Source organism: Kwoniella newhampshirensis, chromosome 12 (genome assembly GCF_039105145.1).
Source record: "Kwoniella newhampshirensis strain CBS 13917 chromosome 12, whole genome shotgun sequence".
NCBI classification, from domain to species: Eukaryota; Fungi; Basidiomycota; class Tremellomycetes; order Tremellales; family Cryptococcaceae; genus Kwoniella; species Kwoniella newhampshirensis.
The window spans coordinates 588,281-601,134 of record NC_089965.1 but is presented as its reverse complement, the minus strand read 5'-3'; the positions used below and the strand labels follow the sequence as shown (position 1 = coordinate 601,134).

General features: G+C 50.4%; 4 protein-coding genes across 4 annotated transcripts; 1 reads left to right on the top strand and 3 right to left on the bottom strand.

Moving 5' to 3' along the window:
* Positions 1-295: 295 nt before the first annotated feature.
* Positions 296-445, bottom strand: IAR55_005802 (uncharacterized protein; the record flags this gene model as incomplete). Its single annotated transcript, XM_066948892.1, has 1 exon — positions 296-445. The coding sequence occupies one exon, from the start codon at positions 443-445 to the stop codon at positions 296-298; it is 150 nt and encodes a 49-aa protein (XP_066800665.1).
* A 735-nt stretch (positions 446-1,180) lies between these two features.
* Positions 1,181-3,387, bottom strand: IAR55_005801 (uncharacterized protein; the record flags this gene model as incomplete). The annotated part of the gene is made up of 12 exons (XM_066948891.1): positions 1,181-1,239; positions 1,346-1,411; positions 1,462-1,467; positions 1,536-1,870; positions 1,922-1,950; positions 2,173-2,189; positions 2,470-2,625; positions 2,895-2,949; positions 3,053-3,088; positions 3,145-3,182; positions 3,226-3,330; positions 3,381-3,387. The coding sequence occupies 12 exons, from the start codon at positions 3,385-3,387 to the stop codon at positions 1,181-1,183; spliced, it is 909 nt and encodes a 302-aa protein (XP_066800664.1).
* Positions 3,388-3,669: 282 nt separating this feature from the next.
* On the bottom strand, positions 3,670-5,015 carry IAR55_005800 (uncharacterized protein; the record flags this gene model as incomplete). Its single annotated transcript, XM_066948890.1, has 6 exons — positions 3,670-3,970; positions 4,064-4,144; positions 4,201-4,258; positions 4,745-4,866; positions 4,933-4,940; positions 5,013-5,015. The coding sequence occupies 6 exons, from the start codon at positions 5,013-5,015 to the stop codon at positions 3,670-3,672; spliced, it is 573 nt and encodes a 190-aa protein (XP_066800663.1).
* Positions 5,016-5,829: 814 nt separating this feature from the next.
* On the top strand, positions 5,830-12,693 carry IAR55_005799 (uncharacterized protein; the record flags this gene model as incomplete). The annotated part of the gene is made up of 14 exons (XM_066948889.1): positions 5,830-5,909; positions 5,977-6,291; positions 6,347-6,470; positions 6,529-8,313; positions 8,363-10,264; positions 10,322-10,476; positions 10,527-10,611; positions 10,667-11,140; positions 11,197-11,338; positions 11,402-11,494; positions 11,548-11,582; positions 11,633-11,688; positions 11,740-12,560; positions 12,686-12,693. 14 exons carry the CDS (start codon positions 5,830-5,832, stop codon positions 12,691-12,693), a joined length of 6,075 nt encoding a protein of 2,024 aa, XP_066800662.1.
* Positions 12,694-12,854: the final 161 nt, after the last annotated feature.

Here is a 12,854-nt window from a genome sequence, read left to right as displayed (position 1 = left end):
TGTGACGCAACCACAGTAGGCATCGTACTGTAAGCCCTACGTCAGTCGTATTGTGATGATACGTCGCATCTAGTGGAATATGTGACACCGTTGGCACGTATAAGTGGACTTCCCAAAGGTTTGAATTTAGGAAGTAATGCATGCGACTAAATATATAGGATCGAACGTCAGACTTCAGAGATCGTCCCCTCATAAATCGTGATTTCTCTTTGAGTTCGACCGAAGCTAGTTGCAAGCGGGATTCGTTAGTCCACGCTCGGTAGCGGAATTCGCGAAATTACTCACAAAGGAGCGCTTAAGCGATCACGCACGAAGAAAGATTTCCGACGTTATTCTCGCCATTTCGCGGGACCTCGGAGGGAGATGCCACAGTAGCGGCAGCTTTGACCACGGGCGCCTCAGCAACGGCATTGACGATGGGGAAGACAGTGGTGAATGCGTCCATTGTAGGGGCAGTTGCGATTGTATAGAATTGGTTGAATGAGTTGAAGCGGTGGGTTAGAATTCGGGGGTTTGGTTCTTGTTGTTGACTCATGGAATATCTGGGGGGGTTGGATGCCTTATATACCTGGAAGGTGAGGGTGTACAGCCGCAAACACAAGGACAAAAAGGAAAAAGGAAGGGCTTTTCTTGCCGCGAACAAAAGCAATAGTTGCAATAGCCAGCCGTGGCGGAGGTATCCTCAGGGTCAGAACAAAAGGCCCGCGACTCAGCTGTATGCCGTGCAGCTCAACTCGAACATTCCTTTTGTTCTGGTCAGATTCGGCATGCATGAACCCCTGCGGTCAAGCACATGAGCCCTGTTCCAATGAGTGAGTTTGCTAGGCCAGGATCATCACATATGAAGAACAAAAAGATTGCTCATCTGGCCCGAAGTTTCAACCTGAAACTTCAAAAGGCACGATCGCGGCTTGATCTTCCGCTTTGTTCTCTTTCGATGCTGCACATGTTGTAACATCGAGTTGAGACATGGAACAATGAGCGCTCGTTGTTTTGGCTTCACAATCCGTGTGGATATTTCAAATGGCGATGCATATGGCAGTCATTTACAATAAGAAAAAGATTGTATATCACGAGGTTGGAGTTTTGGGTGGATCTTCTGTCGCAGTTTCGAACGTGGGTGAAATTGCTTAGATCTCCACGGCTCTGATCCGATCAGCTCAGCCTCAACAATCCGTACTCACCGATAAAGTAGAATGTATGCAACCGAGTCTTCGCCGCCACCATCCATGGACAGGACTTTATCACTGACCATCAGCGGCGATTGTGTATGCCAACTTACGCTTTGACAACCGAAACTTTATCGTCTGCTAAGTCAGCTTGATCCTCCAGGCATTCGACCCACCATCGAATTTATACCAATCCTCTTCGCCTGATGGGACTGGAGCACTGCTCTCCTTTCGCGTCCATCCTATGTAGTGGCCTGCTTCGTGAGTGACGCATGCATTCGGTCCGACTTACCAGAATCTGCGGAGGCGCCCTTGTGGGTGACCATAGCTGGCTAGGTTAGCGAAGCTCAGAGACATAACACTCACCCCATAACTCATACATTGCCGATGCATTACTCATTTCGATGCTCTGATGGAGTACTCCAGCTGCCTCTTGAACTTTGAGTTGCTCTGTCGCCCTGATTTCGGCCTCGCTCAATTCTACACCGCCTAGAGTGCCTGCCGACCTTCTGTATAGCTTTGCACGATCGTCCCTTTCCTTCAAAATCTGCTTTACGGCGGAGTTGACTGGCTGGATCTGTTGTCTTAACTCGTCTGTCACCTGTTTTGAGTCAGTAGAGGTCAGGTGTAACGGACCCACCATTTCAGAAACGTCGAGTTGAAGTGGAAATTTAACCTTTCGCATAATCTTTGCCTTTTTCCTGCAAAGCTAAATTGAGAACTGTCATGCGCTCGCTACGAACATAGCTTACTGAATGTCTCTGCGCCAGTAGAAACGGACCTGGTTATATCAGCTTCTATTGAGAAGACAGACTCACCATGTGAACGACCAGGGTCGGGGGCAAGCGGGACAAGCGAGATTGTCTCTCCATTAGCACGATCTAGCCCGGCATCGCTCACTGTGAGTATGTGGCCATTCGGCCAAGAGAGGGGCTTGTCTTCTCAATTTGCTGATTGAGACTCTTGGGCTGATTAGCTGGATCACTCTAACTGGAGCACTCACATCCAGGATACCAGAGGCTAGATAGTTTGTGGATATCGATATATTACACTCTAGCTTCAGAGCGATCTCTTTACTGGTTGATGAGGGCTCGTCGGGAGCATCGATGCATTGAAGACTGTTATTAGGTGTTTGTAGGTGAGACACTCACGTTTGGCTGAACTCAACGGCCATAAGCCGATCAACAATTGATGCACTGCTTGTCTCGGCCGACAAGCTCGCACGCAGGGAAGAAACGATCTGCGTCCACGCCTCATCCGCATCTTCCATAATCAGCGTCATTCGCCTGCTTTCACTCACCTTGCTGCGAGAAATGTCCGTGATTGTCCTGTTCAGCGAACTGGGGAGCCAGCACTCGAAGGTTGTTCAACAAAGCGAAGGGCGGAATGGCATCGGTTGTGTGTGCCAATCCCGAGTACAAGCTCTTCAGAGATGTAGCTAATCTCGCGTCAGGATCTGCGGAAGGCGAAGAAAACCTGTCATAAGCTGATTACCGATACGCAACTCACTCCTGGAGGGCCGTGCGAAGCTCGGGTACTGTGCGCAAAGCTTGGATAGTTGAATTCAGATAACAGGTTTGACCAAGGTTTACAAGGCCAGGTGGATTCCCGGTCTGTTGCTGCATGAGCTTAGTCTAACAACAAGACTCACAGCTAAAGCGATCTGCGACTTATCCATATCCTCCACTACCCATCAGTAAAGCGTCCTCGGCGACGAGCACTCACGAAAGAGTGTGGGCTGCGTGGGAGGGGCAGGAAGGGGCCCAGAAGTACCGATGACCTAGTCATAAGTCTGAGTTCCTGACCGATCTTGCCTCACCGTTATTGCTTGGTCCTATGCGGCTGCAGTAAGGGTGGTGTCCAACACAATGGCGAGAACTCACGGGTTTGATGGCCATCTTGGAGAGATCGGAATCATCCTGAAATAACAACCGCGTCAGCTTGTCGAGGTGTGACAAAGTTGACAAGCGCTCACCTTAAGAAGGATGCTCTTAATCATTACCTTCATCCTATCTATGACCTGTGGTCAGTCACTACCTAAAGAAAATACACTCACCGATTGGCACTCCTGTCGCGAAGAATATAACATTTTTGAAAGCGGAAACCGGCTGCGATGAGTCGAGCTCGACAGGATGAATCTGTCCTGCGTGCTTCACGATGACTGTGACAAAGCCCTCAGACGAGCCGGTTCAGTAATGCAAACCAACATACCTTTCATGATTGCTATCGTGAATTGGTCAAGCAGGCAACAATAGCAAACCTCATCGGCCTTGAAGGCAGTAAGTAGTAGAGACAGGCCAGGTGAACCAGCTTCAAGAGGTCGGATACAGCTCTATCGGAGCCCCTCACATAAGCCATCTGCCGGACGACACCTGTTTACCGCAGTACCATTGATACGTGCGAGCCAGGTGGCAGTACAGTCCTGACGAATCACTCGATGGTACGTCGGATGAGCGCGGGATGCATGGCATGGTAAAGCAAGTCGTGACTCATTCTACCATCAATCATTTCGCCTCTCCCTATCCTCATCCATATCTTCTCCGTATTTTGCTTCTCTATCCCCGTTGCCGTTCGTCTCCTTCTCCCTGATAGGCGAGACGGACCTTGCCTCTTGTCTGTCTCTTTCCTTCTCATCCCGTCGGGGAGATACAGATCGTCGCCGGCCGTGGTCCCTGTCTTGATCGCGATCATCGCGTCGAGGTGACGGAGATCTTCGGCGTGGAGGGGATCTTCGTCTGTCCCGATCATAGTCCCGATCGCGACCACTGTCACGAGGAGCATCGCGACGATCGCCTCCGGAGCTGTGGATAGTTTTTGATAAGCACAAATGTTATAACTTTGCCCAAGGGGAAATCGCGGAGAACACACAGACTCAAATCGAGTCGGTGACTTACCCATCATGCCTCCAGGCGGAGCTAGGGGGCCTCTTAGCCCATTGGACAGCGATTCTTCGACCGTCGATAGAGCGACCATGCCTGCGCGTGAGGAGGCTTGTAAGTAGAAACATCGGCCATGATCATATTCCACTCACATGTCGTAGTAAGCGTCCTCGGCATCAGCCTCTCGACGGAATTCAACAAAGGCAAAAGCTGCATTCGGAATCATGGTGTAAGCTTCTTGCCCTCTCGAGAGCATATTTCTTTCGATCCGTTCATTGAATAAGACAACCCGGTTGTCGGCTCGCTGCGATATCGCTCGAACCTCGTAGAAACGCAAAGGCGTCCTTCTGTAGGGGATGTCACACGCTTGGATAGGGGAGAACGCCAAACGGGGGAGAAGAAGTGGAGTTGCTGATCGGTCTGACTCTTTCACTTGGTCGATCGCTTCGGATCGTGGCCCTCGCCAATGACGAAAGTGTAGGAACGCACTCGGGTTTTAGACGATCGTCACTTGCTTGTAGCTGGGTTCGATGCCTTTTATAACAACGAAATGTATGAGGCTAGGTCCAGGGAGATACACACAGATTTGGGTAGGTATGAATGGGATGGAAAAATAGAATAACAGGGGTTGCAGAAGAGTGATGCCCTTCGGCACTGTCTGTATGAGGCGGGTGAGAACCTGAACTGATCACTCACGAGAAGAGGAAGCTGACTTGAGAGCAGGAATATCACACCTGATGAGACGTCCGTAACGCTCGAACTCGTAGGCAAGGTCCCTAGCTCGGAGGTTGGCAGAGAAGCCAGAGACGTAAAGAACGCTGCGTAGGTGATAACCATCAGTAAACTGCCATGACCACGATGAATGAAAATAGGTGCAGACATACGTTTTGTTCTGCAGAAAAAGGCGAGGAACGACGCAATCAGGTCAGCGGGGCTGATTCTTGATCTGGCATTACATACGTACCATTTCGGAGTGCTGGCAGATGTGATTGACAGGTAGAGGAGGGAGATGATGGCGAAGAATGGTATGGAAAAAGTTGTCAGACAGGTTGAAAAGCGGAAAGAGGATCTAGCCAGTTGACTGGACGAGAGGGGGGGATGATTCCGACCTTTTCCCCCCGCATTCCAACCCGCATTCCACGGTAAGGAAGAAGAAAACAACCACATTCGGATATTTGCGGAGAATTCGGTGGCCAACAGATAAAGTGAGGGGTGAATATACATGACCGATATTCAGGGCGGGAGGGGAACCGGCGGTGGAGGTGAATCTCCCAAGTTTCAGAAACGCTTGGACCGCTTTTTCAGTTAACTTACACGAGAGAAAGCAGCATAGAGGTAGAAAAGTCAATCGCGCATGGCAGCACATAATCGCATGACCGCATTGCGTTCATGCACGCATGCATCGTGTCATCTCGTACGTCCTTGACATGTGTCGCATGGTAACAGAGATAGAGCATGCTCACTGCAGAACGATAAAGTATGTGTGATGGGTATTCGTCGATAAACAAGAGAAGAGAAACCAGTCAAACTCGACACACACAAGCCCGCCTATTCGCACAGCCTTCCACCACCTGAAGCATAATCAACAGGAAATGATCCCCTTTGCTTCCACTTGCGATCTCAATTCCTTTATGCTGTCGCCCAACTCCTTGGAAGATCGATCTTCCCACATCTCTTCGTCCGTCCTAACAATCTCCTCTTTTCTAAAATTCACTACATCCTCCTTCCACGGCGTTGTCTCGGATCATTGAGTGGGTCTTGGTCATACTTCACCTCGGACCATGTCATCTTCCGGCTCTCAAGGGACTGGACCTTCTCGATCTCGCAATGCGTCGCACTTCGAGGGCATCACCGATTTGTGGCATGTTTCTTTCTTCTTGATCGTATCCGACCGCTCTTCGCAGGCTGACTGTCATTCCGCTGATCAGTGCACTCCCGTCCGTCGCCGAAGACACCGTGCTCGCCACACTCCGAGAACGATTCCTCGCAGCACAACCTTACACCTCCATCTCGCCCACCGCCATCGTATCGGTCAACCCTCATACATACCTTCCCATAAACGGCGATGCGTCGCTGCAAGATTACGTGGCGGAGTATTACAGAATCAGAGTCGATGATGATGCGTCGCGGGAGGGAGACGGAGCTAAGCAGAAGGAGTCACTGGGACCTCATCTATTCAAACTGGGTTTGAACGCGTATTACAACATGCGTCGGACAAGGCAGGATCAGATCATCGTCATGAGGTGAGCTGATCGTTTGCATGCTCTCGCTGTCGATCGCGTAGCTAATACAGCGTAGTGGACCTGTCGGATCGGGGAAGACGGAGATGCGGAGACTGGCCATCAAAGCGATATCAGAAGTCAGTGTAGCCAGTCCCGGGAAGAAAGGCTCCAGGATCGGCAGTCAGATTGCGAACGCCGAGGTGAGCTCTCTTCGTTGCCAGGCCCATCCATGAGACTTTCATGGCTCACAGACCTCAGTTTATCCTCGAATGCTTTGGTAACGCTCACACACTCACCAACGACAATGCTTCGCGATTCGGCAACTACACCGAACTCCAATTCAATGATCGCGGTCGACTGGAAGGGGTGAAGACAATCGAATACTATTTTGAGCGGTCTCGTGTGTCCCAGATACCAACTGCGGGAGAACGGAATTTCCACGTCTTTTACTACCTCGTCACCGGTGTCCAAGGTGATGAGAAGTCGTTCCTAAAGCTTCAAGAGGTATCTCACTACCGGTATCTGCAAAGCAGAGTAAGACGTACCGGTACCGATGATCGACAGCGCTTCGCACAGCTCAAGCAGGCGTTCAAAATAGTGGGATTCTCAAATCGACTCGTCGCTCAGGTGTGCCAGCTACTCGCTACCATCCTTCACATTGGCAATCTTGGATTTACCAGTGGTGGAAATCACCACGAGGGGGCAATTGTTTCGAATTTCGACGTGTTGACAACTGTCGCCGAATTCTTGGGCGTTTCTCAAGAATCTCTGGCAGAACTCTTCTCCTTCAAGACTGTGTTGATGAGGAAAGAAGTCTGCACAACCTTCTTGGACGCCGAGCAAGCGGAGCAAGTACGAGATGAGCTGGCTCGAACTTTATACTCCTTGCTCTTTTCATGGCTGAACGAGAATATCAATCAGAAGCTCTGCAAAGACTCCTTCGGCTCCTTCATCGCACTTCTAGATCTTCCAGGCATCCAAAACAATTCTGGTCCCACCGTTACCTCGAACTCTGTGGATCAATTCTGCTTCAACTTCGCGAATGAAAAGCTTCACAATTGGGTGTTACATCGAATACATGAAGCGAGCTTGGAGGAGGCCAGCAATGAGAAGCTGACCGCGATGAGATTGCCGTACTTCGACAACACCGAGTGTCTGAAGCTGCTGTCTGAACCCAAGGGTGGCCTCATATTCGTTCTCGATGACTTAGCGAGGAAGAAACGTAACGAGGCCAATTCCCTTGAGACGATGGGGAAACGATACAACGGTCACGCTTCCTTCTCCCTCGCCACAAACAGTCGAAGTGGCGGAGCATCCTTCACGATCAACCACTACGACGGACCGGTCACCTACTCGACTGAGAACTTCCTCGAGCGCAATGCTAATGAAACGAGTGCTGACATACTCAGGCTCCTTCGAGGTGGTGTGAACGGACCACAAGCGGTATCGGAGCATCAGGGCTCTAACAATCCTTTTGTCAAGAGTCTCTTCTCATCCAGAACCATCACAATGCAAGCTCACCCGCGGAACGACGAAACTATCGTCGCTATTCAGCAACCTGTCCGACCCATGCGTGCTCCCTCCACCAGAAGAAAGAAGGGAAGGCGGCTCATGGCGGTCGCAGAAGAGGAAGGTGTCGATGATGATGACGAGGTCGGTGGCGGGAATGACACTTCAGCTGGAAACGAGCTTCAATGCATGGCGGGTCAACACTGGGCAGCGCTCGATAAACTACTACAGACCTTCAACCAAGCCCAGCCATGGTTTGCTTTCTGTCTTCGACCCAACGACAGTCAACTACCCTCTCAAGTCGAAATACGCTGCGTGAAAGGACAGATACGGAGTGTGGGTCTCACGGAGATGGCACAGCGGCTACGGATGTCATATGAGGTCCGCATGACACATCGGGAGGCTTGCGAGCGTTACACTCGAGAGTTTGAGGTGCGGGGCATCTTGGAGGGACCTGCGCATGTCGATAGGCTGCAGGATCTGAAGAGAGTCTTGAAGCTTAGTGATCAGCATTTGGGAATCGGTGTGAACCTAGTGCGTTCGAAAGCTGTCATTCCACAAGTCCACACTAACCGTCTTTCAGGTCTTCCTCTCTCACGCTGTTTTCCATTGCTTCGAGGATCGGTTACGATTAGAGGAAAAGGAGGAACAACAGCATCGAAGAGAAGACATGGAATTCCAAGATGGAAATGACAATAAGTTGGACCCCTTTTCGCCGTATCATCAAGACACCTCCCCTGTTGCATCTCCAGCCCTAGGGTACAACGATCCTTACCACAACAACGATTCCAACGCGGCCTTGCCCCTCGTTGAGCATGCTCAGCCTCTTCGACCAGACTCTCCGGATGATTGCGATGATCCGAGAAGCTTTGCCCCAAGTCAAATTACCAGTCAATTTGGCGACACCGCATCTAATATCGGCACAGAGGCTTATGCACCATCGCGTAACATGTTTCGAGATTTGGATCACAGAGACGAGAAAGATCCCTTGGATGCGGACCCTCTAGATGGGGAAATAACGGAAGAGTATAAAGAGTCTATCGCTAGACGGAGATGGGTTTGGCTGTGTACGATTCTCACCTTCTGGATACCAGGGTTTCTCTTGTCTAAACTCGGTGGCATGAAAAGGCAAGACATCAGACAGGCTTGGAGGGAAAAGCTTGCTATCAACATGATCATTTGGTTCATCTGTGGCTGCACAATCTTCGTCATCGCGGTTCTCGGTCCCGTCATTTGCCCAACTCAGCATGTCTACAGTACGAGCGAATTGGCGAGCCATAGCTACAAACAAAATCCGAACAATGCCTTTGTGGCCATCCGAGGAGAAGTTTTCGATCTCTCACAAATCGCACCCACGCATCTCACCGCTGTTTCTGTCGTGCCAACCAAGAGCATCATGCAGTATGGTGGTTTGGACGCTTCTAATCTTTTCCCGGTGCAAGTATCGGCTTTGTGTGACGGGACCACTGGTTCGATCAGTCCATACGTGACCCTCGACACTACCAATACTTCGGATCCGTTTTCACAGTACCACGACTTTCGAGCTTTCACCAACGATTCCAGACCGGATTGGTATGCCGAGATGATGATCATGATGCGACACCGGTTCCGCGTCGGGTTTATGGGATATACCAAGAAAGACATCAAGAGCATGGCTTCGGCTGGTCGGGCTGTTGCCATTTACGACAACATCGTATATGAGCTGACGACGTATATCCAACAAAACGGAGGAGGACTGAAGCCCCCGAACGGTGTCAATCTTTCTAGCGACGATCAAGCGGATAGAAAGTTTATGTCAGATCAGGTTGTATCTCTCTTTACATACAACGCCGGTAAAGATGTAACTGCGCTCCTAGATGGCCTTTCGTCGACTGTTGGCTCGGACGTCGTTGCAAGGCAAAAGGTATGTCTGCGAAACCTTTTCATCATAGGCAAAGTCGACACTCGAGACTCGGCTCAGTGTCAGTTCTCGACGTATATTCTTCTCGCTCTCAGTATCGCCATGGTCTCCATCATCGGATTCAAATTCATCGCTGCGTTATATTTCGGCTCCACTAGAGCTCCAGAAAACCACGACAAGTTCGTCATTTGCCAAGTACCTTGTTACACCGAAGGGGAGGAATCGCTGCGACGGACGATTGATTCCCTTGTTCGACTCAAGTACGACGACAAGCGGAAACTGATAATGATCATTTGTGACGGCAACATCAAAGGATATGGCAATGACAAGCCTACACCGGCAATAGTCCTAGATATCCTCGGGGTGGATGCGAATGTCGATCCGGAGCCTCTCAGTTTCCAGTCGTTGGGCGAAGGAGCCAAGCAGCACAACATGGGGAAGATCTATGCAGGGCTGTACGAATGTGCAGGGCATGTCGTACCCTATTTGGTTGTTGTCAAAGTCGGGAAGCCCACCGAAAGGCCCAAGCCTGGCAACAGAGGCAAGCGAGACTCACAAATGATCGTCATGCACTTCCTGAATAAGGTGAGTTCAGCTGCAGCCCGTGTCCAGTCAGCAGATATCTGACGCGCACTTGTCAAGGTCCACTTCAATGCTCCTATGAACCCCTTGGAACTAGAGATGTATCATCAGATCAAGAATGTTATCGGTGTCAATCCCAGTTTCTACGAATACCTTTTCATGGTAGATGCGGATACCACGGTCGAGGAGATGTCTCTGAACAGGCTTGTTTCCGCGTGAGTGCACGTTGCCTCCCGCACCGGCGCGTCACTGACGACCCAGTCAGGATGATGCACGACAAGAAGATTATCGGTGTTTGTGGAGAGACGTCGATTGCCAACGCCAAGCAGTCTGTGGTCACGATGTCACAAGTGGGTACTAGGATCCGCAACGCGCGAGACTTCAGCTGATTGACCGATCGGTCAGGTGTACGAGTATTTCATCTCTCACCATCTCGCCAAATCTTTCGAAAGTCTTTTTGGATCCATCACTTGCTTACCCGGGTGTTTCTCGATGTACCGATTGCGATCGCCTGATACTCACAAACCCCTTTTCATATCAAATGGTATCATTCAGGACTACTCGGAGAATCGAGTGGATACATTGCATCTGAAAAACCTGCTTCATTTAGGAGAAGATCGATACCTAACCACATTGGTTCTCAAGCATTTTCAAGACTACAAGACAAAATTTGTTCGAGACGCTCATGCGGAAACGGTGGCTCCTGATTCTACTGGAGTTTTGCTTAGTCAAAGGCGAAGATGGATCAATTCAACAGTGCACAACTTGGCGGAATTGGTCTTCCTGGACCAGCTTTGTGGTTTTTGTTGTTTCTCGATGAGATTCGTGGTATTCATAGATCTGCTATCGACAATCATCGCACCTGTCACTGTGGCTTATGTGAGTGCGAAGTTGCACGAAACCTCATGGAGCGCTGACAGAGCTGGAAATGACAGATCGGATACCTGATCTATCTGATTGTGCATGATGGATCGACGATTCCTACCCTCAGTATCATCATGCTGGCCGCCATCTATGGTCTGCAAGCTTTGATATTCCTGTTCCGAATGAGATGGGATATGATCGCATGGATGATCTGTGAGTGGCCGGCATCCCTTGATCCCAATGTAAGCTCAGGCTGATGACGTGACGTCGAACCAGTTTACATCCTCGCAATCCCGGTGTTCTCGTTCTTCCTCCCCCTGTACTCGTTCTGGAAGATGGATGATTTCAGTTGGGGTTCCACTAGACTGGGTAAGCGGTCGACGTCACCACGAGTCTGAGCTCTTGCTGATGAGATGTTATAGTTGTTGGCGAAAAGGGAAAGAAGATTGTCATCCATGTGAGTTCTGCATGAACTGATATCGAGGACTGAGCTGATGCTAGTAATAGGATGAGGGCAAGTTCGATCCTCGGTCAATCCCGCTCAAGAGCTGGAATGACTACGAGTGAGTTTTTGAGCTTGATCGAGAATTGCACACATACCGATTGAGCGACAGGAATGAGCTGTGGGACCAAGAATCCGTCCATTCGGACAAATATCTGCCTTCCATGAAGGGCGAGTACGACTCAAGACCAGCTTCCGCCTACAACTACGAGGGCTATGACCCATCTCCTAGGTCGAAAGGGATCTCTCCGACGGGTTCTTACGCCGACATGAGAGATCAGTCGCGCGGCTCGGTCTACGGAGCTGTCCCACAACTTGGCTACCCTCATGGTGGGGATCTGATGGGTAGTCCGATGGGAAGCGTTCAACATCTGCCTATGGGAATGGGAATGGAGGCGCGATCAATCTACGGCGATCACTTCAGCATGTATGGTGGACAAATCGGAGGCGGAGACGCGAGGAGCATGTACGGTGGATCATTTTACGGTCAACCAATCCTCAATCCTCGAGCTTCCAGCTATCCCCTTACCGGAGGCGGAGTAGGACCAATGGAGACGCCGCATGATATGGGAATGGAATTAGATCATCGAGTGGTATCCTCATATTCGACTTATAATCCACCCCCGCCTCAGTTGAGACCTGGATCGCAACTTAACCCAGCAAACTCCCACCCGCAATTTCAAGGCAATTCGAGACCCACTTCCAATTTCTTGGGTGACGTGCCATTACCGATCGATACCCCACCGATCAATCTTGGTCCTCAAGGTATCTCTGATGATCGGCTCGAGACTTCGATCAAGAAGATCTGCGCAGAGGCGGATCTGGATAAGTTGACGAAGAAGGGAGTGAGGAGGCAGCTCGAGGAGGAGTACGGGGTGGAGCTAGGTGGGAGGAAAGAGACGATCAATAGGATCATAGAGAGTGTTCTGGCCGGTGAGTCCGACCTCCAGATATCGATCTAACCGTGGAGTGTGAGGAAGGGCGAGTCATACGAACGGGGACGAGGGTAGTAGAGGGATTTGAAGATCGTCGTGGCTGACGAAGTTGCTATCTCACAGAACTCTAAGAGGCCGATGCATACACCACGACGAGGATTGGTCGCCCGAACGACAGATAGTATGGCAGGTTCAAGAGAGGAGAGGGAGTGTGATACAATCGCTCAGGATGGCGCGGTGAACTTATAGGACAATTCTTCTTTGCGATGATACGAGTATGACCCCCTTTCCT